General features: G+C 37.9%; 1 protein-coding gene across 1 annotated transcript in view; it reads right to left on the bottom strand.

Moving 5' to 3' along the window:
* Positions 1–26,969, bottom strand: part of SPATA17 (spermatogenesis associated 17) — a 185,883-nt gene that overhangs the window by 118,658 nt on the left and 40,256 nt on the right. Inside the window, exon 5 of the mRNA XM_029229840.1 lies at positions 16,037–16,140. Coding sequence (XP_029085673.1) covers positions 16,037–16,140 — 104 coding nt within the window. The remainder of the gene's footprint in view (positions 1–16,036; positions 16,141–26,969) is intronic.

The following is a 26,969-nucleotide window of genomic DNA, read 5'->3' as shown; positions in this document are numbered from 1 at the left end:
GGTAGAAGTATAAATTGACTTTTTTAATGGAGAATTAGCTAATATGCATCGAACTATAAAATATGTTTAAACTTTTATGTAAAAGCCTTATAGAACTATGCAGAAAAAAGATAGCAGTACAAATGCAAAAAGAAGTAAGCAGAGGAATGTTCTAGTAAATGTCCATCAATAAAGAAAAGATTTTCCTAAAGAAATTATGGTATAAATAGCATATACATACACACACACAATAGGCATTGGACATTTTGACACAAATTTATACCTATTGACATAGATGTTACTTGTAGTGACAGAATACTTCCCCCTCTCTTGTTTCCTTCATGAGGAGGGATGTTTGATCTGATTAGAGGATAACCCAGCCCTCCGGGAGAGCAGGTCCTACCTTAGAATGAGGAAAAAATGAGCTGCGGGGAAGGCTGGAAGAAGGGAGAGTGGCAAGTCTGTCCCTTCCAACCCCAGGGGACTGTGGAAGGAAGAAGGGCCTGTAGGAGAGAGTCCAGAATGTAGTGACCTATGCCCTGACCACTGAACTCCAGGCCAAAGTCTTGGAGGCAGAGAGGAAGGTTTGGTAGATTGAGAGGGATGCCAAAAAACAAGTATTGTTTTCCTACCTCCTGTTTGAGATCCTGGGAGGATCCCACCTGTGCAAGGCAGCCCAAGACAATATGGGATGGCTCCAGGCCAGCAAAGAGGTTCAAATAGTGTGGTCAGGTAGGAAGGATTTGCTTAGCACCGGTAAGTCTTCCTTGGCTCCTATATTGTATACCAGGACCAGGAAGTTCATGTATATCATTTTAGGGACAAGCAAGATCTACGTTGAGAGCTAGGGGTCAAGTCACGAGGACCACAAGGGCAAAAATACAGACGACCTTGAATCAGAGTCTGCAGGGTAGCTAGCCTTGGCCAAGGCATCATTTGAAGCATATGCAAGATCTCAGAGAGACTGACAGATACAGAAAGAGATGATGCAGGGTCTGGTCAGCTAAGCAAAACCACCAGACCTAAATCAAGCTGCAACTGGTTGCATCAAATGGTGGGTTTTAGCTGCAGATGCCAGCAGAACTCCTAGTGACAAGACTGATAACCACAGAGCTGCAGACACCAGCCACTTTTTTTACCTAAATATAAGTCAGGGGTCCCTCTTAACCCCTAGGGCCACAAGGTAACGCAAGCTCCTTATACATCCATAAAACACGTTGGAGAAGACAAGGGGGAACTCAAGGAATTATGAAAAACTGACATATTAAAAGATTCTTTAAATTACTCTATCGGGCCAAATTGGACTAATATTTATTAGTTTCTTGCCCTCTGCCATCCAAATGCTGGAAGGATGGAATGGAGTCAAAGAATTCATAGAGAATATTAAAGTTACAGGAATAAAAAGTTGTTATATATCATGATACATCTGAGTGTGATTCCATGTAAAATAAACAGTGGGTAAACTCACAATTCAAAGCATATTCGTTTATATAAATGAATTTTGCTCATCTAGATACAAATGTCTTTTTAGTAACACTTATACTCTTACATAGGCTCAGTGACTATCACCAAGAGCGTTCTTTTATAATATACACATTTTAAAGCTAGATATAAATATATATACATCTAACAATGTTGATGTGTGACCATCGTAGCCTTTTCCTATCACTGGTAAGATGGGTGTTGCAGCCTCAGTCATTTTGTGCACATTCTAGGGAAAAGGGGAGAAAAATGGAAGGAGAACTAGCATATCTCAGCACCCAGAACTAAGTCATCTTTCCACTCTTAGCTGAAAGAAGTTTAGAAAAGCCTAAACAATAACAGAAGTTAAGTTGCCAATGTTGGAGTGCAAAATGTTGGAGTGATCAAATCTATGGAATTTTCCACAGGCCACCTCATTGCAAAGTCAACCTATGTCAGTTATCGATTTTTTGCCTCTCAGCTTGAAGTCTACAATTCTTCGCTTGTTTTGTAAAATTGGCTCTGGACCCATAAACATTTTCCCTTTGCTGGCTAGCACAGCATTAGTCTGAAAATAGAGGGTACTGGAGGGCTATTTCAAGGAAGAGCAAAGGCAGGAGTTTCTCTTCCTGGTTCCAATACGCCTGCTTCATTGTCTCCATGGCATGGCTGTCAGCTATATGCAGGGGATCCAGTGGTTGCCAACCTCTAGTGAGCTTTGCTGTCACCCCAACAGGTAAGCTATCTGTCCCTGTCCACCAGCACCCCGGTGGGCAGCTTCCTGCTCATCTCGGCTGGCACCCTGGCTGCAAAACGGCTCTGGTCCGTGACATCTCAGAAAACTCCACAATCCAGTAGGGTGCTGCCACATCCCCGCCAATGAGGTCTGAGTCTCATCATTAATGGGTGCGGAGAGGCTCTTCCAAAAACTTTCCTTCGGGGACTTCCCTGACAGTCCAGTGGTTCAGACTCTGTGCTTCCACTGCAGGGGGTGAAGGTTCGATCCCTGGTCAGGGAATTAAGATCCCACAAGCCACATGGTGCAGACACACAAAAAGACAAAAAACAAAACCTTTCCTCCTTTCAGTACTCTTCTTTAGGCCTAGAGGTGGTAACTTCTCTCGATATTTACTATTTCCATATTCTTTAGAGTGCTATATTACCTCTGTTAAAGTTACTCATCTTTTATTAGTTAATAAGTCTTCATATTAAAATTATCTACTTACAACACAGCCAGCACTCAGTGGTGGAGGAGGAAGGAAATAAACACAAGAGAAACTCCCCATTAGGGAAAAAAATGGGAAAGAAACAGCAGTTGCTGGTCCATAGCGAATATCAAATATGCTACACAGCTCCTGTTCGAGGTGGTTTCTTGCGGAGACAAACAGAGTACTCCTGGTCCGTCATCTTCCACGACCACATATGAGATGCGCCTTGGACAGGATGATCTTTCTGCGCAAATTCAGGAGACTTATGATTACCTGAGGGTAGCTACACTGCAGCTGGCCAGGCTGGGATTTCTTTCACAACAAATACCCTTGTCAGTATAGTAGGGGTTTGGGTTTTTCACTTCTGGTCGCTTCCATGAGCAAGTAACCACAATCAAGCATCTTATCTAGACATAGTTTTCAAGCCTAGGGACACACGGTCTTAGATACCGGCTTCTATGCTCTGCTACTCAATCTTTCAACACAGTGCTTCCAGTCAGCCAAAACAATAGATTTGTGTGGGAAGATGGCAGTTCGCTAAACTGTCAAATTTTTCTAGCTTGGATTTTATTCTTTAAACATTTAGTTTGGCTGGTTTATAGTCTGGTCCTGGTAATTCTGATATATTAAGGCTTTGTGATTCTGTTTCCACTATCCTTTTTTGTTTTGTTTTGCTGCTTCTCACTCATGGTGTCTTGCTTTCCTAAATCCCTGGTACTTTCACTGTGCATGATGTTGCATTTGAAAAATGATTTGTAAGAATAATTTTAGGCCTAGAATTATGGCATCTTCTCTCTGAGAGGCTCTTCATATGCTTCTGTCAGGTTCCTGGGACACTATTAGTCTAGGAGCTCTTAAGTTCAAGTGCAAGACTTGAGGTTCCCTGAATCACTCAGATAAATGGCAGTTTGACTTCAAATTCTTGCTAGTTTATTTCCATTGTTACTTACTTCTTTTAGGGTTATAGCTTTTGGGGATTCTGGATGAAAGAACAGGGGGAAGTTAAGCAGAATTCCTACTCTTGGTGGCTCTGACTTAGAATTTGGTTTCCTCCTGATACTGCAAGACTGCCAAAAGCACAGTTCTTTTGCAGTCAGGTAGATGTTCTTTCCAATAGGCAGATGCCTTTAAGGCAAGAGCAGCTTTGAGTGTAGACTTACATCTCTGAGTTCTCATCTTCTACTATATTTTGGCCAGTAAATTATTTACCATGTTGATAGTTCTTTGATGCTTAGATGTCATCATGAGGATGGTTGGTCTGAATTAAGTTAGCCATTATCAGACAAGATAACATCCCCAATCTGACCTTTGTCTTGGGCTCACATACTTGCCAAGGTCTGGGTTTGTCTCCAGCTAAGGCCCTAAACTTCATAGCCACTGCTTATAAACACTTCAGTTTGAGGTACAGAAGCAATTGGGTTTTTCAATACCACAAGTTTCCAAATTATAAAATTCTCATCAAATACAGGCTGTACACAGAGAGCACTTCCCTTAGCAAAGCAGTATTACCTTCCATCTCTGCTTGTAGGTTGGCTACTATTAGTCCAAGTTCACCTATTTTTTTCATAGGAATTTGCTGAAAGAGGCACAGAGGGGGCGCATACACCAATATTCTGAAATGTACCTACTATTTCAATTAATGTCAAAGACTCGATTGCTAATGATCTGTATCACGTGGTAGAGTAGATGGGATCTGAAAAAATCTCTTACACCACATACTAATGGTTTCTAATCTGACATCAAATGGCCTCCAATAGTCAAATTCCCATTTTAAGTGGTTACTTTTAATATTTTACTTCATTGGCCCTGACCAAGTCACGTGGTACCTCCACCGCAAGGAAGTCTAATAAAGTGAGTGTTTAGTTTTCTAGGCCCAACAGCAAAGAAGGCGATTTACAAGAAATTCAGAATGGGTTTTAAGTGAGCCTCCTTATGCCATATGTCACAGTTGAAATATAATTGATACAACTTGCAATAATTCAAAAGTACAAAGAGGCAGTGTATTTTGATTTAAAAAAAGGAAGACTGAGTTCAAATCTCCAGACCCACCACTACTTAGGTGTGTGAACTTACCCAAGTTACTGAAACCCTGATTTTAGTTTTTCATGTTTAAAATACAATAACATATATCCCCAAAGGGGATCTGTGTGATAGATAACATATAAAACCTCACATGTACAACAGGTGCTTAGAAAACATGAGTTACTGTGATTGCAGTCTACTGAGCTGGTCATTGCTTACAATGTCTAAATTTGTCCATATAAAATTTTAGCTTTTTCATTAATTATTAGTTTTCTGATTACCACATACTGATCTTTCTCTTACTGTTATTTACTAAAAACACATAGATATGATATACGAATAGCCAGAAATCCTTGATAAATCTGTATAAAGTATTCCTTTTGTTTATGTTTGCACCATGTAAGCAACTACTCAGTTATGATTTTTGTCCACGCTGTACCTGCGTCTAAAGAGGAAGCTATTATTATCAAGCATGTGTTGAATATTGATGGAGTAGATATACTCCAGATTCTTAGTGTTTCCATTAGTACTTTCCCACTTAATATTAATTCTGACTTAAAAATGAAGTTGATGAAAGTTCTGGAGAATCCATATGGGACAGCAAAAGGGGGGCAAATACCAACACTACTGACTGATTTTTTCACTCTAGTGGCTCCAGCTTTGCTTTTGCGGGGCTGCGCACGCTACCAGTCTGAAAAGACATGCTGATTTCCTTCATGTTTCTATTTCTTTGTTAATTAAAGCACAATTGGAAATGTGCTGCCTAGCAAGCTTTATGTATTAAAAAGTCTTCAACTCCAAGGAAGTAGAAACCTAGTGCTGTGCTTCCCTGATGCAGAATGTTAAGCAATCTCAATGGTCTTCAGTTGTGGCCTCAGCCTGATGCATTTGTTGACTCTGCACGATTTCCTGCCAGAGCAAGATTACTTAAAGACAATAAGGGTGGCCATATGGAGTCTCCCAGATAACCATTATAAGGATGAGAGACTATGCTCAAATCTTCAGTTTCCTAAAAACTAGATGCATATTTATAGAAATGACTCAAGGTTTTGTTTTTTGGCTTTATCCTTGAAAACAAATGCAAATTAGCAGGTTACGAAGACAGCATTTAACACAAATATTGAAATAAATATTTTGAAACAGCAGGCTGCTAGTTCTGGATTGCGACTATCGTCACTGGGAATAAACACTGACAGTTTAACAGGAAATACTGAGAGAGGAACTGTAAATTTTAAGACCTAAGAGAATTTCTCATAGTTGAACTGGAAGTTGTTCACACAAAAATAATAGCAAAGGACAAAGGACAGAAAGTCAGAGTTTGATATGCTCAGTTAAGCACATGGGTACATGGATTCCAGAATAACCAAGGAGACCCAAGCATGCAGCCCAGTTCATGCCAATATGGGAGAGCTGCCTAGGGCTCTTAGAAGGACTGGAGGTTGTTTTCATAAATGTGTTGCTTCGTCAGCCCTATCCAGATCAGAAAGAGCTGAAAATGCAGTTAATAGACTTTGACTTCTCCCATTGGGCATTCTGGTAAGCATGTCGATGAATACAAGGCCTCTTAAATATAATATTAAAATTGTAATAATGGTCATATTAATGATAAATACATTAGTCATCCTCCAATACTAGTGATTTGTCGGGGTGCTGCCACTCTGAGATAACCTTTTCTAACTATGGGAATATAAAACCACCTTTATGCATCAGGAGTATATACAAGGGATTTCAAAAATATCTTTTAGTATTACAAATTGTTTTTTAATGTCATAATAGTTAAATTTAGAGCACTTTTAACTTTAGATTAGATTTTAAATACATAATTATAATGTGTATATATAAAATATTTACATGTATTATCATATCTGTCTTGGTCATGGTAAATGATATTTTAATACCATATACTTATGGAATATATATAAGGAATATGGAATATTCCTTATTCCTTATAAGATTAGTCTTCTTTAAATTTTCCTAGCACCTTTATGGAATTCAAAGTGCTTTGAGTTTTGCGGCAAATAAATATAAAGATTTGTTTTCTTTTAAATATATTTATTACCATATGAAGCAAATGATCTCTGATTTAAAGAGAATTGGGAATCTCCTAGCTTGTCATCAAATGCAGAAATTCTTTCTACACAAAGGTCTACCTGACACTTCAGATGAATCCTTCTGTTGGAATATTTTGTAGCTCACAAGTCAGCCTATCACTGAGTAGTACTGAATTATTGGAAATATATTTTTCATGTTGAACGCAAATCTACCCATTTGCCTTAATTTTTTCCCTTTTTATAAATGTAGTGCGTGACAGTTCTTTAAAATTTGAAGACTGACATCATGCCTTCATTTAGGCTGCTGTTTTCCAGTCTCAGAATTCCAACTCTTCATGATTTCTAAGTCCCTTAAATTCCTGGTCATTTTCTGTTGGATGCAGATTTTTGAGTCAATATTCATCATAAATAGTGATATCCAGAATTTAACACTATGCATCAAACATAGTCCAACTGAGAAACTTTTATTTCCTATGATCTTTCTACCATTTCATTCATTTTGAAATGAATTAAGATAGTATTAAAACAGTATAATATACTGGAAAGAGCACCATGTATGAGGTCATAAGATCTAGAATTCCATCTCAGTTCTGCCACAATTTAGCAATTTAACCTTGGGCTACACAGCTACAATGGCCGCACACTTTTGTGTGTTTCTTTAACACATACGTGCAGAGAATGGCGGCATCCAGGTTTTGATCACTTAGGTGAGGGGATCAAAGGTGCGTTCTCTGAAGGAACTGAGAGAAAAGGAATAGGACCCAGAGTGGAAATTTGTAGGTGTGAAGCACAATTCCCTTTTTTCACCATTCACCCAAATGCAGCTACAGCATCTTCTCCCTCAACAGAGTATCAGAAATTTCTTCTTTGGAGAAACTAAATAGCCTATAAGAAAGACTTCCACATACCGGCATTTGGGCATCCCCCCAGTGAAAGGGGCCAGCTCCCTTGTCCAATCACTTTAAAAGGAATCGAAGCCTGCCAATCAACAAAACCTGCTTATGTACATACACACCCAAACTGGCATTTCAGTTCCTCATGTGCATGTGTAAACAAACAGCTGAAGATCACCAGCTGCGTGAGGAAAGGCTCCAACTTAAAAGGGAAGGTGATAATAACCAATTGAAAAAAAAAAAAATAAAAACACCACCCTGGAGGATATCGGTATCACAGAGACTAAATGAAAGTTATCCTCTGAACTTGAATTATTATCAGTGCTGATTATTTTTCATTTGCCACACCTCCAATCCATTCTACACACTTGCACTGGGATCAAGCCCTACAAATTGTTTTACAGCTGGGTTTAGTCTAAAACAGAGCACTAGCATTCAGGAGGAAGAAGTTGGGCGTATTTCCTCCTCATTCCTCTCTCTTCTTTGATGCCACACACCTCTGGCAATAACTGAATGCCTCTACAAGTGTAGGTCACAGCCAGGGGTCAGGGGCTCTCACTTCTCCTTGGTTCTCACTATAGCCATTAATGTTATTCCTTCCCCTTAACTCTTCTACCCTAGAAATAGCAACATCGCACTGTTGCTGGTCTCTGGATGCCAAAACCTCTCTTGCTGAGCCCTTAACCCTGTGCACATCTCTGCAATTACCCTTTCATTTAACTCTCTTTATTTGAGGAATAAATCCTGAGGTGGATTCTGCTTCCTGCCAAGACCCTTTCTGCTCCAGTATTTTAGAGAAATATGAGATATTTTATTAATAGAACAGAAGGATACAAAAAAGAAATGATCAAAAGAGTAGAAATATTTCATGAAAGTTAAAAATTATTGCTAAAATAAAAATTTCAGTAGAAGGGTAGGAAGGAAGTCTCTCACAAAAGTAGAATGGGAGGATAAAGGCCCAGAATAAGGAAAGGGGCAGAAAAGTATAAGAGACTCCCCACGTAACTTCTGGAGGTCCATCATCCAGCCAATAAAAGAACAAAGAAAAGGGCTTCCCTGGTGGCGCAGTGGTTGAGAGTCCGCCTGCTGATGCAGGGGACACGGGTTCGTGCCCTGGTCCAGGAGGATCCCACATGCCACAGAGCGGCTGGGCCCGTGAGCCATGGCCGCTGAGCCTGCGTGTCCAGTGCCTGTGCTCCACAACGGGAGAGGCCACAACAGAGAGAGGCCCGCATACAGCAAAAAAAAAAAGAATAAAGAAAACAGAAACAAGGAAATTATCACAGAAATAATATAAGAAAGTACTGGAGAACTAAAGTATCCACTGATGCTGAGAACAATGGAAGCAAATAGAAGTCATAAAATTGAGAATTTTCAAAAACGTCAGGAAAAAAATTCAAAACATCCTTTAATGACCTACAAATGTACCACTGGATCCTCCAACATGTTCATACCAAGGTCACACCTTCTCCAGGTCACTTCCAGCCAATGACTGAGAATGATGGGGTACTAAGGCAGGATCATTCTGGCAAGACAGCAGACTCCTCCAAAGGGTAACTTTGGCTTGAGGACAAGCCATCAGCCTTTCTTGAAAACGTGCTGCAATCCCAGTCTTTCCCCAATTTTTCTTCCTTCTCTCTCTTCATAGGTGTCAGACTTGTGCTACAGACTGAAGGTTTTCCCCACTTCGTCCTGCTTCTTCCCCCCAATAAACTTCTTGCGCATCTAATTCCATCTTAGCATCTGTTTCTTGGTGAACTTGAATTAACACACATTGAAAAAGGAAAAAAATAGATCACTTTCAAAGAGAGGAGAAACGGAATAGTGAGTATTTAGCAATTTTGAATGTTAAAAATAAGGGAGCAACTCCTTCAAAATTCTAAAGAAAAATAATTTGCAACCTAGAATGTTATATGCAGCCAAGCTACTAATCAAATTTCAGGATAGAATAAGACATTTAAAATAAGCAAAGACTCCAAAAATTGCCTTCCATGATCATTATTACAGCAGTTGCTCCAGGAAAAACAAGGAAATAAATCGTGAAAAGGTAACACAGATCCACAGAATAGTGAGTCCAGCCCAGGAGAAAGAAGTTAAGAAATGTCTTCTCAAGAAGACATCTTTATTGTGTCTAGAGAAAATTCAGTTTGTTTGGAGCAGGACGAAGGGGAGGCCAAACAGGGCATGCTCCAGAGGAATTAATTGGATTTCCTACTAAGATAGAATAACTGGAAAATAATTAATGGCATATATAATTTGCATATAAGAGGAAAAAATAAGGAAGATAGAAATTAACCAAAAAAGGAATAAAGTAAATATACTCATCCTACATTAATTGCTTTTGTAAAGAACCCTACTTCCATAATCACAAAAATGTATATACTGATATAGATTCATCTAAAAAGAGCAAGTGGAGGTGAGAAGTATAAGAGAGTTAAATCCTCCTCTACCATATTACATACAACTGATTTAAAAGATCTGTGGTGTAAAATCAGGCAATATCAGATCAGCATATAGTTTAGAAACATTCAGTGAGTACAAGAAGAAATAGCAGGACTTCCCTGGTGGTGCAGTGGTTAAGAATCTGCCTGCCAATGCAGAGGACACGGGTTCGAGCCCTGGTCCGGGAAAATCCCACATGCTGCAAAGCAACTAAGCCTGTGCATCACAACTACTGAGCCTGCATTCTACAGCCCGTGAGCCACAACTACTGAGCTCACATGCCTCAACTACTGAAGCCCATGAGCCTAGAGCCCATGCTCTGCAACAAGAGAATAAGTCACCGCAATGAGAAGCCTGCACACCGCAACAAAGAGTAGCCCCCGCTCGCCACAACTAGAGAAAGCCCACATGCAGCAATGAAGGCCCAATACAGCCAAAAATAAATAAATTTATAAAAAAATAAAAGAAGAAGAAGAAATAGCTAAGAGAAGAAAGTGATAACCATTAGGGACTGGGTAAAATAATGTGGTAAGGCGATTCTTTTATCTAATATAAAACATTTGTTAATAGGTAATATATTTAACAATATGCATGTGTTATGTTGATATATATTCTTCTTTACCATAAAATGGTAAAAGAATTCTAAATTAAAAAAGAAAACTCTAATTTTCATTGATTGTCTCTTTCCCAACTTTTGTACTATGTTCTATTCTTTGCTTTTCCTTCGAGCTCTCTGAAAGACAGTTTTTAGACATGGTTTAATGTCACAAAATACTGACGACTTATATTGTACTTGGCGATTAATGTTTCTATAAACTAAAAAACATATATATATATACAACCTAATTCATGAAATTTTATATCTGTTTGCTTACTTTGAATTAAAAATAGCCTCATATAAAACTGAATGTTAATTCTGTAATATCATAGGGAGGTATATATTTACAAATATTGGCTCCCTTTTTCTCTATCTTGTCCTTGATAATAATAGCTGCTATTTGAAGAATGTCAATTATATGCTCAATGTTTCCTATACTGCATGCCTCACAAAAATTCTGCAAAGTAAATACTGCTGCTCCAAAGTGTACAGATGAAGAACCCTAATTTCTGAAAGATTAAGTAACTATTTCAAGGTTACAAAACTAGAGAGTGGCAGAACCATGATTTTAATCCCCGTTGATCTGAGTCCAAAGTTAGTGTTCTTGACCACTCATTCTTGAATTTGTTAGCTTAAAGCTTTCATGATGTAACCAAGAGAAATAAAAACATATGGCCACACAAAAACTTGTCCATGAGTGTTCATAGCACCATCATTCATAATAGTCAAAATGCAGAAACAACTCAAATGTTCATCAACTGGTAAATGGATAAATAACATGCGGCTTATCCATAAAATGGAATATTAGTTGGTAGGAAAAAGGAATATAGTACTAATATATGCTACAAAATGGATAAACCTTGAAAACATCGGGCTAGGGGAAAGAAATCAGTCACAAAAGATCACATATGATAAGATTCAATTTATTTGCAACGTCCAGAACAGGCAAATCTACAGAGACAGAAAGTAGATTAGGGGTTGCCTAGGACTGGGCAGGAATGGGAAGAATGGTAGGGGTGGGGGAGTGACTGGAAAGGGTATAGGCTTTCTTTTTATGATGATGAAACTGTTTTAAATTGATTGTGGCGATGGTTGTACAACTTTGTGAATATATCAATGCTAACCTCCACAGAATTGTACATTTTAAATGGATAAACTGTATGGTATGTGAATTACATCTCAATAAAGCTGTTACAGAAAAAACAAAATAAACAAATATATCCTTTAAAAAAACCTTTGCTGATGTATGCAAAGACAGGTAAAGAATTATACCCATAAAAATCTTTCTAGCCAAACCAGGGCTACACAAAATCAACATGCTGAAAAACTAATTTGCTTTGATGAATGACAAATTTACACTCAAAACAGACCTATTGTTATGCACTATTAACAACCAACAACTACACTGAAGCATTAAACTTGGGGGAATATATTACTTTTAGCTTGAATTTCTGTCCAAAAAAAAAGTCAGTTTTCTGCACTTCAAGCTAATAATGTTTTATTAAAGCTACTAATCTGTAACTCTGTAGCTATTTTTTAATTTCATTATATAATTTTCTCATTCATAACCTGGAGCAATTTTTGCATATCAAGCTAGATATTACAAAGAAACTTGTCTACCAAATGCAGACTCAGCCTTAAATTAATCAATTCCATTTAGCTTTGTCATAAGTCCACTCTTGGTTAAAGAATATATCCTTGTGTGTGTATATGTATATATATATATATATATATATAGTTTTTTACTATTAACTACAGAATAAACTATTTCTATTAATGAAAGAGCAGATAAGCTAAAGTTAAGCCCAGTGTTGTCTGGCCTTGAATTGTGCAACACAATTCTAGTGCAAAACGTATTCTGATATAAAATATATTTTACTAATTTATTTTCTGTAAATGATTTTATCCTGTCCAAAGACAGAGGAATGCACTAGATCTTTCATATGTTCTTTGAAATCCAGAAACTATACATTTTAATGCTTGTTGGTAGAAGTAATTAGGATACATCATAATTGCTTGGATACAATATTAAAGTTTGAAACATAATCTTGAAAAGACATCACATAAAAATATTGCCTTTCTCTACATCTGCATCTTTATGCCTGTCCTGCCCCTAGGTTCTTCAGAACCATTTTTTTTTTTTTGAGGACACGGGGAGGGGGAAGGGTAAGCTGGGACGAAGTGAGAGAGTGGCATGGGCTTTTAAATACTACCAAATGTAAAACAGATAGCTAGTGGGAAGCAGCCGCATAGCACAGGGAGATCAGCTCCGTGCTTAGTGACCACCTAGAGGGGTGGGATACGGAGGGTGGGAGGGAGACGCAAGAGGGAGGAGATATGGGGATATAAGTATACGTATAGCTGATTCACTTTGTTATACAGCCGAAACTAACACACCATTGTAAAGCAATCATACTCCAATAAAGATGTTAAAAAAAAATTGCCTTAAGTTAATGTAAAGTAACTTTTGTCCTAGGCAAATGCTGAAAATCAACGTGCTTATTGAACAAATACTATATGCAAGTCACTGTACATGGAAAGTATCCTCTAAGGTGGCCTCCAACGATCCCCACTCCAGAAGTCATCCCCTTGTGTGATCCTCCCCTTTGAGTGTGGGATGAACCTAGTCTCTTGCTTTAAATGAATAGGATACAGCAAAAGTGATAAGATGTCACTTCTGATATTAGGTTACCAAAAGGATACGGCTTCCATCTTGGATGTTTTCTCCTGTTCTCTGGTTCCGTTGCTCTGAAGGAAGCCAATTTCCATGTTATAAGCTGTCCTATGGAGAGATCCACGTGGCAAGAAACTGAGGTATGCCAGTGGCCAATGGCCGGAGGAACTGAGGCCGATGTGAGTGAGTTTAGAAGTGGATCTTCCCCCAGTCGAGCCTCCATGTGAGACGGCAGCTCTGGCTGAGAGCCAGATGGCAACCTCATGAGAGACCTTGACCCAGGCACAGAGCAAAGCCCTCCCAGATTCCTGATAGATAAAATGATGAGAAAATAAGTGTGTATTGTTTTAAGCTGCTTTGGGTGGAATTTGTTATGAAGGAAAAGGTAACTAGAGTCCTGATTCCAATGATTTTCAATGGAAAATAGGATAAAGAAACATGAAGAAACAATCCAAACAAATCTGTTGCATATTCTGCCATGAGAAAGAAGAAAACACTTTATTTCAGTAAAATTAATACCTAATAGATATTTTTTTAAATGTACCAGACTATTTAAATATAACTATTATGAAAAATGCAATTGAACATGCATGCCAAAACATAGGTGTAATCATGTTGCTGCTCTCCTTAAAAAGGAAGTCCACTCCAAGCTTTAATATGGCCTAAAATGCCCTGGTATGTTATGGTCCCTGCTGGATTTATCCCTAGCCAATCCTTCCATCATGTTCCATGCACCATGTTCCTACTACCCCCAGAGCACAGCCCTAGCCCTTCCCCAACACTGTCGTTTTACAATACCCCATTCCAAGATAAAAATAACAACAATGATAATAATAGCAAAGGAACTACAAACAGTCTAGGAATAAATACAAGAACAAAGAGGGGGTAAACAATTAGGAAATTAATCACTGATGGAGAATATACACCTGAAAAATATATGACCTCTAAGAGAGGTAGAAGTAAAAAGAATAAGTCTGTAATATGATAAAGAATACCAGGCTAAACCAAATTGTCAGCACAGATACACCAGACTCTCTAGTGGCTAGACATATTCCCAGTAAAATCAGGAACAAAACAAGGATAAATGGAAATATCTGTTGAACAGAAGAAACAGGCCTTTCTAAAACCACCTTCCACGTGTTTGTCTCTTTGAGAACCTTCTCCTATTCAGGCATAGGACTTGGATGAAGCAAGTGAGGCCTCTAAAATGTAAAATTTAAGGATACACTCTCAAGGCTGGGAAAGTGCAGGGTCGGCAGCTGCATGACCCTGGCAGTGAGCGCCTCCTTAACTTCTGTGCCTTAAGAGTCTCCCTTGCCTCACACTAGGCCCAGTCCTACTCAAATTCTCCCTCTTGCATCTTCCACTCTTTCCTCCTGACAAGCTCAAGCCTGCCATTTACAGCCAGCCAGCCCATCAAGAGAACTTTGGATTTCTTAGGAAGAAAGTAAATAGCAGCCCCTGTGGCCCACATGTTTCTGACTGTTCCAACTTTTTTCATTAACTAAATCCTATTCCAGCTTCCCCAAATCTTCATTGCCATTTCCAAGGAAATCAACTTTACAAATTCCCCATACTCAATCTCCAAAGACCAGACTCTTTTATACACACAACATATGAGAGAAAGTTAAAAGTGGGGAAGTCAGTTTTTAGACATTTCTTATGATATATATATATATAATTTTAGGGTCTCAGACAACACCTTTGTCTTAACAACTTAATGTTGATTGTTCTCTCTAGTTCAAAAAACGTTAAGAGTAAAACGAGATGATGTATGTGAAAACTGAAAGTAAAACTATTATGTAAATGTCAACTATGATTCGTCACTATTTCCTTTTTATTGAAATCTATTATAAGCATACGTCACTTATATGTTATTGGAATGGGGCAATATTACAAGAGGAGAAGACTAGCTTTTTTTTTTTTTTTTTTTTTTTTTTGCGGTACGCGGGCCTCTCACTGTTGCGGCCTCTCCCGTTGCGGAGCACAGGCTCCGGACGCGCAGGCTCAGCGGCCATTGGCTCACGGGCCCAGCCACTCCGCGGCATGTGGGATCTTCCCGGACCGGGGCACGAACCCGTGTCCCCTGCATCGGTAGGCGGACTCTCAACCACTGCGCCACCAGGGAAGCCCAAGACTAGCGATTTTTGAAGTAATATGAAAACTTAGTACATAGAGCTTTGGTAAAGCTGAATGAATAGTGCTGCAATAACTTTAAATCTACAGAAGACATCGCCCTAAGGCCTAAATCCGGGTGTTATCTTTCTATGTGTTTACAGAAATAAAAACCGACAGTAAAACAGTCCATTTTAATGTGTTCCATAATGTTTTCTTCTTTGAGAGGCAAGTTCTTGCCGATGAACATGTTCTGAGGATTGTCATACTTAAGCCTTCATCTATGTAATCCTTTTACAGATAAATCCATCTCAAAATGAGGCAATTTTACTGAAACTAAGCTATTTGCATAGTGTCAAGGTAGGCCTACTACACACATGAATAATCTAATTTACAGTCAAAGAGTACAAGATATTTAAAAATACAACAGCCTCAAATTGTTAAAGAGAATCAGGTATCTCTATCTTATCAATAAATTTCTGCCTAAAATATCACTTCGTTTTAGAAAGTATTCCTAAGTCTGATAATGATCAACATCTATGGAGTAACCTTTCTAAAACTGTGACAAGTAGGCTAGTGACTATACTACTCACCTAACTGCATCATTGGTCTCTGAAACAGCTTTCAGGTACTCCTTCAAATAAAAATAATTAAAGCAGTATTTCCGAATCTTATAGCCTCGCCATCGCCTCTGAATCTATTGAATTAAATAAAAAGATGAAATATGCCAGTGAACATTTTTGGTGAAAACATTAATAATTCTTCAAAATCAAGGTAATGATGATGACTCCTATCAAATAAAGTCTTAGGCTTTTCCGCTAATATAACAGTTGCAAATATAGGTTGTACTCATAGATTTATTATAAAATATTATAAAGACAAAAACATACTCTAGGTTACTATAATTTTTTATAATATTTATCATTGTTTTACAAATACTAAATGTGAAATTAACTATTGAAAGATCAAAAATTTGCTCTACCAATTCCTAACTCTTCTGCTTCCTGACCAAACAAATTTTTTGTTTTTCATAACCAACGGGCTTGAAGATTGTATTTCATCTCATTGAAATCAATGTTTTTAATGGACTTTTTTTTTTTGGCCACACCATGCGGCTTACAGGATCTTAGTTCCCTGACCAGGGATTGAACCCGGGGCCATGGCAGAGAAACCACCGAGTCCTAACCACTGGACTGCTAAGGAACTCCCTTTAATGGGCTTTTTAAATTCAGTGCTATCAAAATCTTTAAACAAAATGTTGTCTTGTACCTTCATCATGACATTTTAATACTTCTTTAATAATAACAGTAGGTAACATTTATTGAGCTCTTATTATGTGTGAGGCACTATTCTAAGGGTTTTGTTTGTATGTACGCATTTAATCATTAGAACATTTCTATGAGATATTTACAGATGAGAAAACTGCTGAAAAGAGAAGTTATTCAATTTTCCCGTAATTACTCAGCTATTAGTGATGGATTCAGGAATCAAATTAGGACTCAGGGGGCCCATTCTCTAAACCATTGCAATATAGAACTGTGAACAAAGTGAACTGCAATTTTCAATGAACAAATATTTCTGTTGAAAGTATCTTTTTTTCTCTTTTGAGATGAGAGGAGTGTTGGTGTCTAAGAAAACATACTTAAGTGGGCTACTAGATGCCTTAAAAGCCCCAGTAATCATAAGAAGAATCAATCTCTTTAAGCTCTATTTTTGCTAATACAACCTCTATTAGAAAAACTCAAAACAAAAATTATAATGTATAGATCCTAATTTTGTGGAAAACCAAAAAAAACTCAACTTCTTTAAAGGAGTAGAAGAAGAAGAAATAGAAAAAATTGAAAAAAATGTTAACTTAGCCTTGTATAAAGACTTAACTTCATTCTCTAAAATTTTCCAGCAGTTTCCATATATTTATGAATTATTCACATACTATGAACGATTCTTTTTCTGGATATGAAGTCCTTCCAATGTTTTACAAAGTTAGCTAGGCTAGGAACACACATCTTTAAAATTTATTTTTTCACAGGAAAAAGTAATTAATAAGAGAATGAGCCTCAGTCCATTGGGTTTTATCCCAAAAGCCTATGATTTTTTTTACTAAATATGCTGAGTTTAGAATTTTTATAACCTTGAATGCTGGATCTATAAGAATAAACAGGAAAAATATTTTACTTGAATTATGAGCCCTTATTTTTCTCTGTTGTAAAATATGGCCATTTAAAAGGTATTTTACAATCTAAAATATTAAATGTGAAGACTTTGAAGAAATGTTTCAGTCAACCTCCCAATATGAGAATGACTAAAATAACTGAAGCTATGCAAAACCACTTATCTTACTGTTCTTATTATAAGAAAAATTAAATCAGAGAAATTAATTCTGCAAAGTAAAACTAAGTAGAATAACAAGCTAGTGTAACGATGTTATAGAATGTGTCTTTCTAAATATTTTTCAAATGATCTTAATTTAGAGCTTAATTATTTAAATAAAGAAAAATTAATTTTTCTAAAGTTCTATACTCAGTTTAGAAACTACCTCCCTCTAATTTGACCAAAACTGTATTATGGCTGGCAAAGAGAGAGGAGGAATTGATACAAAAACCATTTTCCTAATGAAAAAGAATAACCAATTGTACTATGTATATATATATATATATATATATATATATATATATATATATATATATAAAAATTATACATGTGAATAATGACTATTTTCCTGGCTTATTTAATTTAATCATTACAGTATCATTCTGAAGTAGAGGTTATTATTAGCCTTCTTTGATAAAAGAGGAAATTGACACTTAGAGAGCTTAAATAAATGCCTTGGGTCATACAGCTGGTTGGGTGGCTTCACATGAATTTCAGCTTACTTTTATTGCGTATACAGTATTAATTGTATTAAAGACAGGAACAGTTGTAAACAAAACTACTGATAGAAAATCCATCATCGGCAATAGAAGTGACTCAGGAAGCATGGGAAAATATTAGGATATCAAATACTGTTAAGGGATGGACTACCTATTACCTGAAAACACCACTGAATTTTAAATAAAATAAGATTAAATGTGCCAGAAAACGTAAAAGATGCATGCTGAAGTACTGAGAAGGAAAGACGGAGGATGGTGGTTTATGATTAGGTCATGGCAGAGTAGTGGAGATGCCCACTTGGAGAAAAGAAGTTGAAAGGGCAAACTCTGAAACTGGCCGAAAAATCTGTGCCAGTAGGAAGGGAACTAACAGAGGCCAATGGCATGGGCTCCTTCCCACTCCACACTGAGCAACTAAAGAAACAGCACTAACCACACCCTCACAGTCCACCATTAAGCTCTCAGACAGTCTTCTAATGCACCAACTCCTTAAACATCTACCCCAAAGCATGCTACGATTCCGTTCCAAGACAAATCCTGGTATTCACAACTGGGTATTAAAGCTCATAACAGGTTAAGGGATGGTTAAGATAACAAATTAAAACTCATCCACACTGAAGTATAACAATCAACGTTTCAATGCCTTTGTTAGAGGGGAGTGAGTGAAAACAGCTGCAAGAAGCTGGGCGTGTGAGTGGGTGAAGATGCCACCATCCAGTGAAGAATCTAAAATTTACTGAACTCCATGAATGTGCCGGGTATTAGGCTAACTGCTTTAATCCTCATGGTAACCTTGTGAAGAGGGCATGATCTCCATGTTAACAATGAAGAAACTGAGGTTAATAACTTGATTAAGGTCACAGCAATACAAGTAAAAGAGTAAATGACAGAGCCAGGACACAAACCCAGCTCTGTCTTATTCCAAAGCCCAGGCTTTTCCCACTAAAACATCTGAGGGATGCACTGTATAAAGAGAGAGAGTGTGTGCAATGCTCTTTAATATAAAACACACGATTTTCTTACATTATAGGGAGCCCAGTTTAACCAGTATCTAATTGATATAAGATACAAATAGCTGAGATTCTACCATACTTCCTGTTATAGGAACAAACAACATCTTAAATTTTGCCTGTTTCCTGTTGATATCCCAGTACTAGTGAATAAACTTAATTTTTTTTTAAAACAAAGTACTTTCAAGAGGCAAAATGACTTTTGATAACAAAATGACTTTTGATAACTTCAAGGTGAGTGGGTTACGACTTCCAAAAACGGGCTAGTATTCATGTCCTTCAAAGTAATTAGCAACTTTCAGAAGTGATTGGTATAAAACAATTATTGTCATTGATCAGCTCTGAATAGATAATTTTAAACAAAGTCATTGCGTGCTCAGCAGATTACAGCTTGTTAACGGGCAAGTTCTAAATGACCTCTTAAGCTAGTCAAATCAATGATGCATATTCCTCATTAAGTAACATCAAAATGTAAGTGGTCTTATAAATAATGTTTACTTTAAGCACTAAAATAAATGGCAAAACCTTGATATATCAAAAGCCATCTGTTCATAGAAAAGATTTTCTCTCCATTGGGTTTATTATTATTCCTCAAAATTCATAGTAATCTTAATGTTATCAAAAGAGAGAAAAAATGTTTTGGCACCTAAAATTAAAATTAAAACATGAAAGACAAATTCACTGATGATACCCTTCCCAGGACTAATGCTCTAAATGTATATGAGAGCATATAAATAGGACACATCATAATTATACTTTTACTTATTAGAATGTTCAACATTCTAGAAGACTATGCAGTGAGCACAGAAAAGTGGGTTTACTAAATTTTCAAAGATAGGGTGTTTAAAACTAGTAATATCAAAGTTTTCATTCTCAATGCCACTACATTATCATGTCAAAAACATACCTATATATGTTATATATGTTTTATATATATATATATGTTTATATGTTACTCTAGTGGTCCTCTTGTTATTGTAGTCCTTTTTTTCCTTTAAGTGAGGATTTCTATCTGAACTAAAATGTCTTAGGGCACTAATTTCAAGTTAAATCATTTAAAATAACTGCAACAATAAAGGATCAGTTGAGACACCCATGAATACCATTGAGAAAGTACATGTGATTAATCAATAACATGGACAAGGTTTCCAGGGTAAAAGAAATTCTACCTTAAACAATTAATTACAACTGCAGTTCTTTAAAACTCTCTAAGTTTTAGATTATTACCATTTTTCATTCCTCATAGCTCTTTGAAAATGAAAAGAAAAAGTCTGTTGGAACATATTTTTGAAGAGAGATCTCCAAGATACTACACGTTAGCACTTCTTGAAATCTGCATTCATATGACATTGTTCCAGTTAGGATTCTAGATGTGTGAGATGACCCAAAGGAATTGCAAGGAATCAGTAATGCTTAGAGAGTTTACCTTTGTTAACTTCCAAAGTCTGTGCCAGATTATATATCCTCATTAGGTTAACTTTATTGAAGACCAGTATATTCTAAGAGTTAATTTATAAAGGGAGAGATCCGCAGTTGAAAAACAGCAGTCCTAGTAACTATTTGGTGGGGCTTCTAAACTTTTAACAAAGTTAAAGTCCTCTTTTCTTTCTACTAATTTTTCAGGGTCCAAAACAGGTATGGCGGAGGTTCAAATACAACCAAATTCAAATTTTTGGATCACAAAAATCTATGTGATCTGCACCTTATACTCCATACAGGAAAGAAATGACAGATTCTCTTTCATCGTTTGCTACATCCTGTACAAAAATCCATTTAAAATTGTAGCAAGAATGGTGTTTTACCTGAGGTTATGATAGATGACAAATCCGTATGCTAACAATAGCAACATGTGAAGACCACAGCTCAAACATTCATTTATAAGGTGACGTTTTTTATCCTAAGCCCCATCCAATTCTGCCTACAAGGGAAAGCACGTGACACTGAATTGGGATGTCTCAATTTGGTTTTCAACGAATTATTACTAAATTTAGAATTCCCTGAGTGAAATGTACTACCAGTAAGAACGCTCATGAATTACCCGGGTCATGGGGTCAGGCAACCAAGAAAACCAGAGTGTAAGCAATAAAATTTCCCTAACAGCTCAGTTGAGGGTTCATATAGTTGCTCTCATCCAGATTTCTGAAGAAAGGAGAAGAAGACTAGAAGTAAAGGCAAGTCTATACGTGACCAGAAATAACAGGAATGTGGGTACCAGACCTAACACTGTCACTAACACTGTCACTTACTAGCTATGTGACCTTGGGCAAGATACCTTTCTGCGATTCCATTTTCTCATCTTTCAAATTGGAATCATTATGATACCTACCTCAGAGAGTTGCTCATGTCAGACAATAGTTAAAATATTTAAAATACTTAGAATGGTGCCTGGAGAGTGGTAACTGCTATGCAATTGCTAACTGTTGTCATTATTATTTACCAACGTTCCTGACTTACCAAGATTTGGAGTTACGTGGTATTGCAATCTTGTTCTTGCATATATGCCTCAGAGACATATAGCTCTCACTGGCGGTCGGTTTGACTAAGGTATACTCGGGTATCTACCAGCTATATCCATTCAGGCTTGGGTAGTAAATATGAGAATCTGGAACCATTCTATTGGGGAAATGGGGGCCTCAAAGACACAGCTGAGGCTGAATGGACGTATCCCTAGAAATGGAAGAATTAGATATAAGACATGTGCCACTCCATACAATAGGCTTCATCCTGGATGTGGTCAGCCAGTAAACAAAAGCCATAACGAAAAAAAAATCCTAAATGTCGAGAACCATGAATCCAAGTACTGGAGAAAAGGAACAAGTAAAAGACCTTAGGATGGATGAAATAATTCCACTAAACTGCACTTTTTTTTGCTACCTGTGGATATTTATAAATGGGCTTTCTACCCATAAAGTAATTTTGCGTTTCGTCTTTATAGTATTAGAAAACTGATTCTCCAAGCCCTGTGTTTGGAGGGTCTGAAGTGACACCCAAGTGCTTAAGTAGATGCTCAGTAGCATCAGAAATGGAGGGTCAGTTCTGCGCCAGGCTGTAAAAAGATACACAATCGTACATCTAGATGGAACAGGGAGAGAAAGAAGTTGAGTAGATGAATCAACTCATGACATTTGTATAAGATACTAAAAGCTGTTCAAAGAGTGAGAACTGCAAAAAAAACCTGGGGGTCAAATTTAAACGAGATCCACAGAGCAGCAGCCAAGATGCTGGAGGAAAAGCAGAACCTAACCTGGAGTAAATTCAAATTAAAGACCAAAAAGGCAATAATGTGTCTGTCACACGGAGAAACGGGAGGAATAGGGCCCCAGGAGCTAAGATAAAAATTTACTGAGCAATTTATTGCTGTATTAATTGACTGTCACTGGCCTAGCTGCAAATGAGTTGCAGGGGTTTTGTACAGGCACACTGTGGGTTCTGACAGCAGCTGGTATCATCGCAAGCCTCCTTCAAGTTTGTACCTGTTATAGCATTTTGGCAACGTCACAAAGCTCATGAGGTCTTCCATTCACATATGAACTGCGCTGACCAAATATTACCTTCCCATGTCCAGTTTATCCACACCACCTAGCCTAGTCGGGCACTCAAAAAAGCCTTAAAGATCTACCAGCAAAGGCTTAAATAATTTCCATCAAGGCCGCCAAGGGACCTAAACAAAGAATATTTAAAACAAACAACTTTTTTACTCCTTGTTTAAAAAAGCATGAGCCAATGTTCATTGATTTATTCAGGGACATTTATTTAACAACCTAGTATAAGCCAGGAACTGTAGATACAAAGACTAAGAAGATAGGATCCGGGCCCCAAGAGACTTACAGTGTTTGGGGTGTGGGGGAGGGTGGACACAGGCATGTAAATTAGTAAGGATAATAAATTGTTACAGGTTCTACAACAGAAGTATGTTGATGGTAAAATAGGGACATTAAAAAAAGGAGAGTGATCAATTCTACACAGGTAGGAGGATGGTAAAATCTTTAGAGAAAAGGTGACCTTTTAAAAAATAAAGGCAGCAAATCAAGATATGAATATCTATGACATTAAATAATCACATACATATAATTTATTCTTCATTATAAAAAAAGTGACATCTATTTAGGAATGTAGCTACAAATGAAAATTTTAAATTCCTTCTCTTTTCAGAAATGCTCCACTAGCCTCTTTGACAATTGAATATAACTTGTCATGCTAGGAGTCAATAGTCAAATACATAATTTGCAATTGACTCAGTATATGAGGCAGAGTAAGACAAAAGTTTTTTATTTTCTCCTGTATGATTTAGGTGCATATATAAAAATGTATCTGTCTGAATATTAGTGGCCATATAGATTTCTGGTAGTTATCTCCTAGAAATTCTTCCACCTGTACACTCACTGCCACCCACATTTTAATCACTTAAAGGGTAGCTCTTTTGAGCAAAGTTAAGCTCTTTTGAGCAAAGTTAAGCTCTTTTGAGAAAAGTTACTTCATAGCTTAAAAACTGAAAAGGCAGAGTTGTGGCTAGTAGAAGTAAAACTTCAGCTGCTGGTATCAAGCTGGGGTTGTAATCTTCAGATGTGTATGCCATGAAGGTATGTGGACCACACATTGGTCTTTTCAGCCTCTCATTCCCGCAGACAAATTTTCAGAGCACCATCTTGCAAAAAAATCCACTTACAAATAGATTTGTCCAAGTCCATTACAAATAAGTTCAGTTCCAGTCATGTGATCACTCAATGCTAAAAATTAATCTTTGTTAGGTAATCGCATCAGCCTCTGTGCCAGCAAGCCTCATTCCTGATTCCTCATTACCAAGTTACCAAATTAACTCATCCAAACCTCTGAAGGAAGTCTTTGAACATCTTTGTAGAGAAGGGTTTCTATTATAAATTTCCCACAGTAGTATTTACATCTCCACAGAGCCTCGCAAAAACTCCTGAGTGCCTTTAGGGGATCATTTCAACCTCTATGTAATGCTCAAGTCTTCCTCCCCTTTGCTTTAATGACCACTGCATTCCCACCTCTACTGTTCTCTTCTGGAATGTGTCAAATAAAAAGCAAATATGGGGCTTCCCTGGTGGCACAGTGGTTAAGAATCTGCCTGCCAATGCAGGGGACACAGATTCCAGCCCTGGTCCAGGAAGATCCCACATGCCGCGGAGCAACTAAGCCCGTGCGCCACAACTAGTGAGCCTGCGCTCTAGAGCCCACAAGCCACAACTACTGAACCCGCGTGCCACAGCTACTAAAGCCCGTGCTCCGCTACAAGAGAAGCCACTGCAATGAGAAGCCCGCGCACCGCAACAAGGAGTAGCCCCCGCTCGCCGCAACTAGAGAAAGCCCACGCGCAGCAACAAAGGCCCAATACAGCCATAAATAAATAAATAAATTTATTTAAAAAAAAATAATAAAAGGAAAGAAAACAAATCTGGACCTAACAAGAAGAGACTTGATTTGAAAGAATTACTGCAAGAAAGAGGGGGTGAGTGATTCCTGCAGCGATGGAGGTAGACTATTGCGATAAGGAGAATCTTTGACCATAAGATTTGCAAACATGGCGAAACTTAGGCAAAAAGAGTTTTCCTTTTAATAGGAAGGTGTGAACAAGGCTGGAAAGAACCTGATGTGGGGAAGTGGGATAAAAGGGTGGCATAATCATATAGGAGATCTGAGAATGCTTTTACCCTGAAGCCCATTCTCAAGAGGAGGTACTAAGGAGATGCCGTATGCTGGCTAAAGTTCAGGGACCTAGGGGAAGGAGAGAAGCTTAAGCACAGTTTGGTTAATAAACATGTTTTTTCCAGTTGACCAATGGAGACAATCAGTTCAGCTAATCATTTGTGAGGTTAAAAAAATGGGAATTTGGGGGACTGTGTCTGGCCTTGTCATAGGTAAACAAGGGGCCATCCACAGCTAAGTCATATGGGGAAGGGTGGGTTTCTTTGCAGTAAGCTGTTTCCAAAACACAAAAGAGTTGGGGGGGAGGGGTTTAAACTTTGCTGTTTTCTAGGATCACAGGTCTTAGGGAGAGTTCAACATTGTCTGCTGATTTTAAGCAAAGATGAGGTAACCCTGGGCAATACTATTAGGTGTGACCGAGCAGGACCCTATGGGGCCTTCCCAGAACTGACCCACACCCCGCATCCTCCATCTGCCTCTTGTCTGTAGAGAAGTTTTAGCCTCCTAGGCCTTCCCCAAGTTCCAAAGAGTAAATTTAATCAGAGAAATGAGAAAATGCAGAAAGAAAGGAAAACAGTCAAGCAAGACAAAATAATAATAGTTTAGCCATTAAACAAACTTAAGGACCTTTAGTTCCTCCTCAAGGACTATAGATAATATTCTGAGCCGTATGCTTTGAGCTGTTTTGCAGATACTGAAACCACCACCAAGCAGAAGAAGTTAACTGTATGTTGCCCGCAAGCACGGAGACCCCAGGCCAGTTGGAACCGGAAGGTTGATGATGTTGACTCCTGATGACCTCACCACCAACCAATCGGAAGAATGTTTACTAGCTGATCACACACCCCACAATGCCCCTCCCTCACCCTGTCTTTAAAAACCTTTCCCTGAAAGCCTTCAGGGAGTTCGGGCCTTTTAAGCACTAGCTACCGGAAACCCTTGCTTGGTGCCTGAAATAAATGCTCCACTTTCCTTCACCACAACCCGGTGTCAGTAGATTGGCTTTACTGTGTATGGGCAAGAGGACCCAAGTTTGGTTCAGTAACGTTAGGAAATGTAGCTTTTAGTATGATGTGAGAATAAGTCAAAAACACTGCCTTCTCAATGGCTTGGTTTGATATGAGTTTCTTAGATATGCCCGGTCAAGGTAAAAGGAATCTTAATGATTCAAGCCAGATCAGAATTCAATACAAAATTGGGGGCTAAATAATAAACAAGAAAATGCATTTTTCTAACCCTGACTCCTGAGCCTCTGTCTCCCTTGGTGACCTACGGTGATCTATGGGGACGTCTAAGCCTCCTGCCATCAACTGCTTTAGGTCCTCCGTCATCTATTGTTTTTTACTTTGCAGATGTATCTGACAAAGGGCATGCAGAAAAGAAAAAAAATCTAACACTGTTTTAGGCTCAGAGGTTAAGTCTTTGGCAGAGCTGTACAGAGAATCAGAATCTCCTAAATTCCCAGACTCAAGCATTCCCGTTAAAAGAGGAAAGCCACATTATTTTCTTATATTACTGAATTTCTAAGAAAGGTAAATATAGACCAGTGCATCTGGAGTATCTGCCTCTGGAAAAGAAGCAAAAAAGATCTACTTCTTCCTCTTCTTTTTTCCCCTTACACTACAGAACCACCGAGAGGCGGACAGATGCTAGAGATCTGCCCTGGGCTGGGCTCCAACACACTCACATCTGCATAGGAAGGTCCCTTCCCAAAGCAGTGTAAGTCAGCAAAATAATGTTAATTCAACTTGCCTTAGTTCAACACAGGACTTTCAGAAGGTATTTTACTATCTTTCTTCACCCAAAATAAAATCCGTTATTAGCAGAAGCAAGAATTAATAGACTAATGAGAGAGAATATAATAGGGTAACATTAAAACACAGGTTTTAAGGACGTTAATGAAATTCACTTAAGTAATTTCCCCATTTATAATACCTTCACAATTAAGCTAAAATCATATTGTCTGATACTAAAGAAAT

Source organism: Monodon monoceros, unplaced genomic scaffold (assembly GCF_005190385.1).
Source record: "Monodon monoceros isolate NGI ecotype Baffin Bay Population unplaced genomic scaffold, NGI_Narwhal_1 Super_Scaffold_18, whole genome shotgun sequence".
Lineage (NCBI taxonomy): Eukaryota > Metazoa > Chordata > Mammalia > Artiodactyla > Monodontidae > Monodon > Monodon monoceros.
Note: the sequence above shows the minus strand (reverse complement) of the source record. Positions and strands in the feature narration are given on the sequence as shown.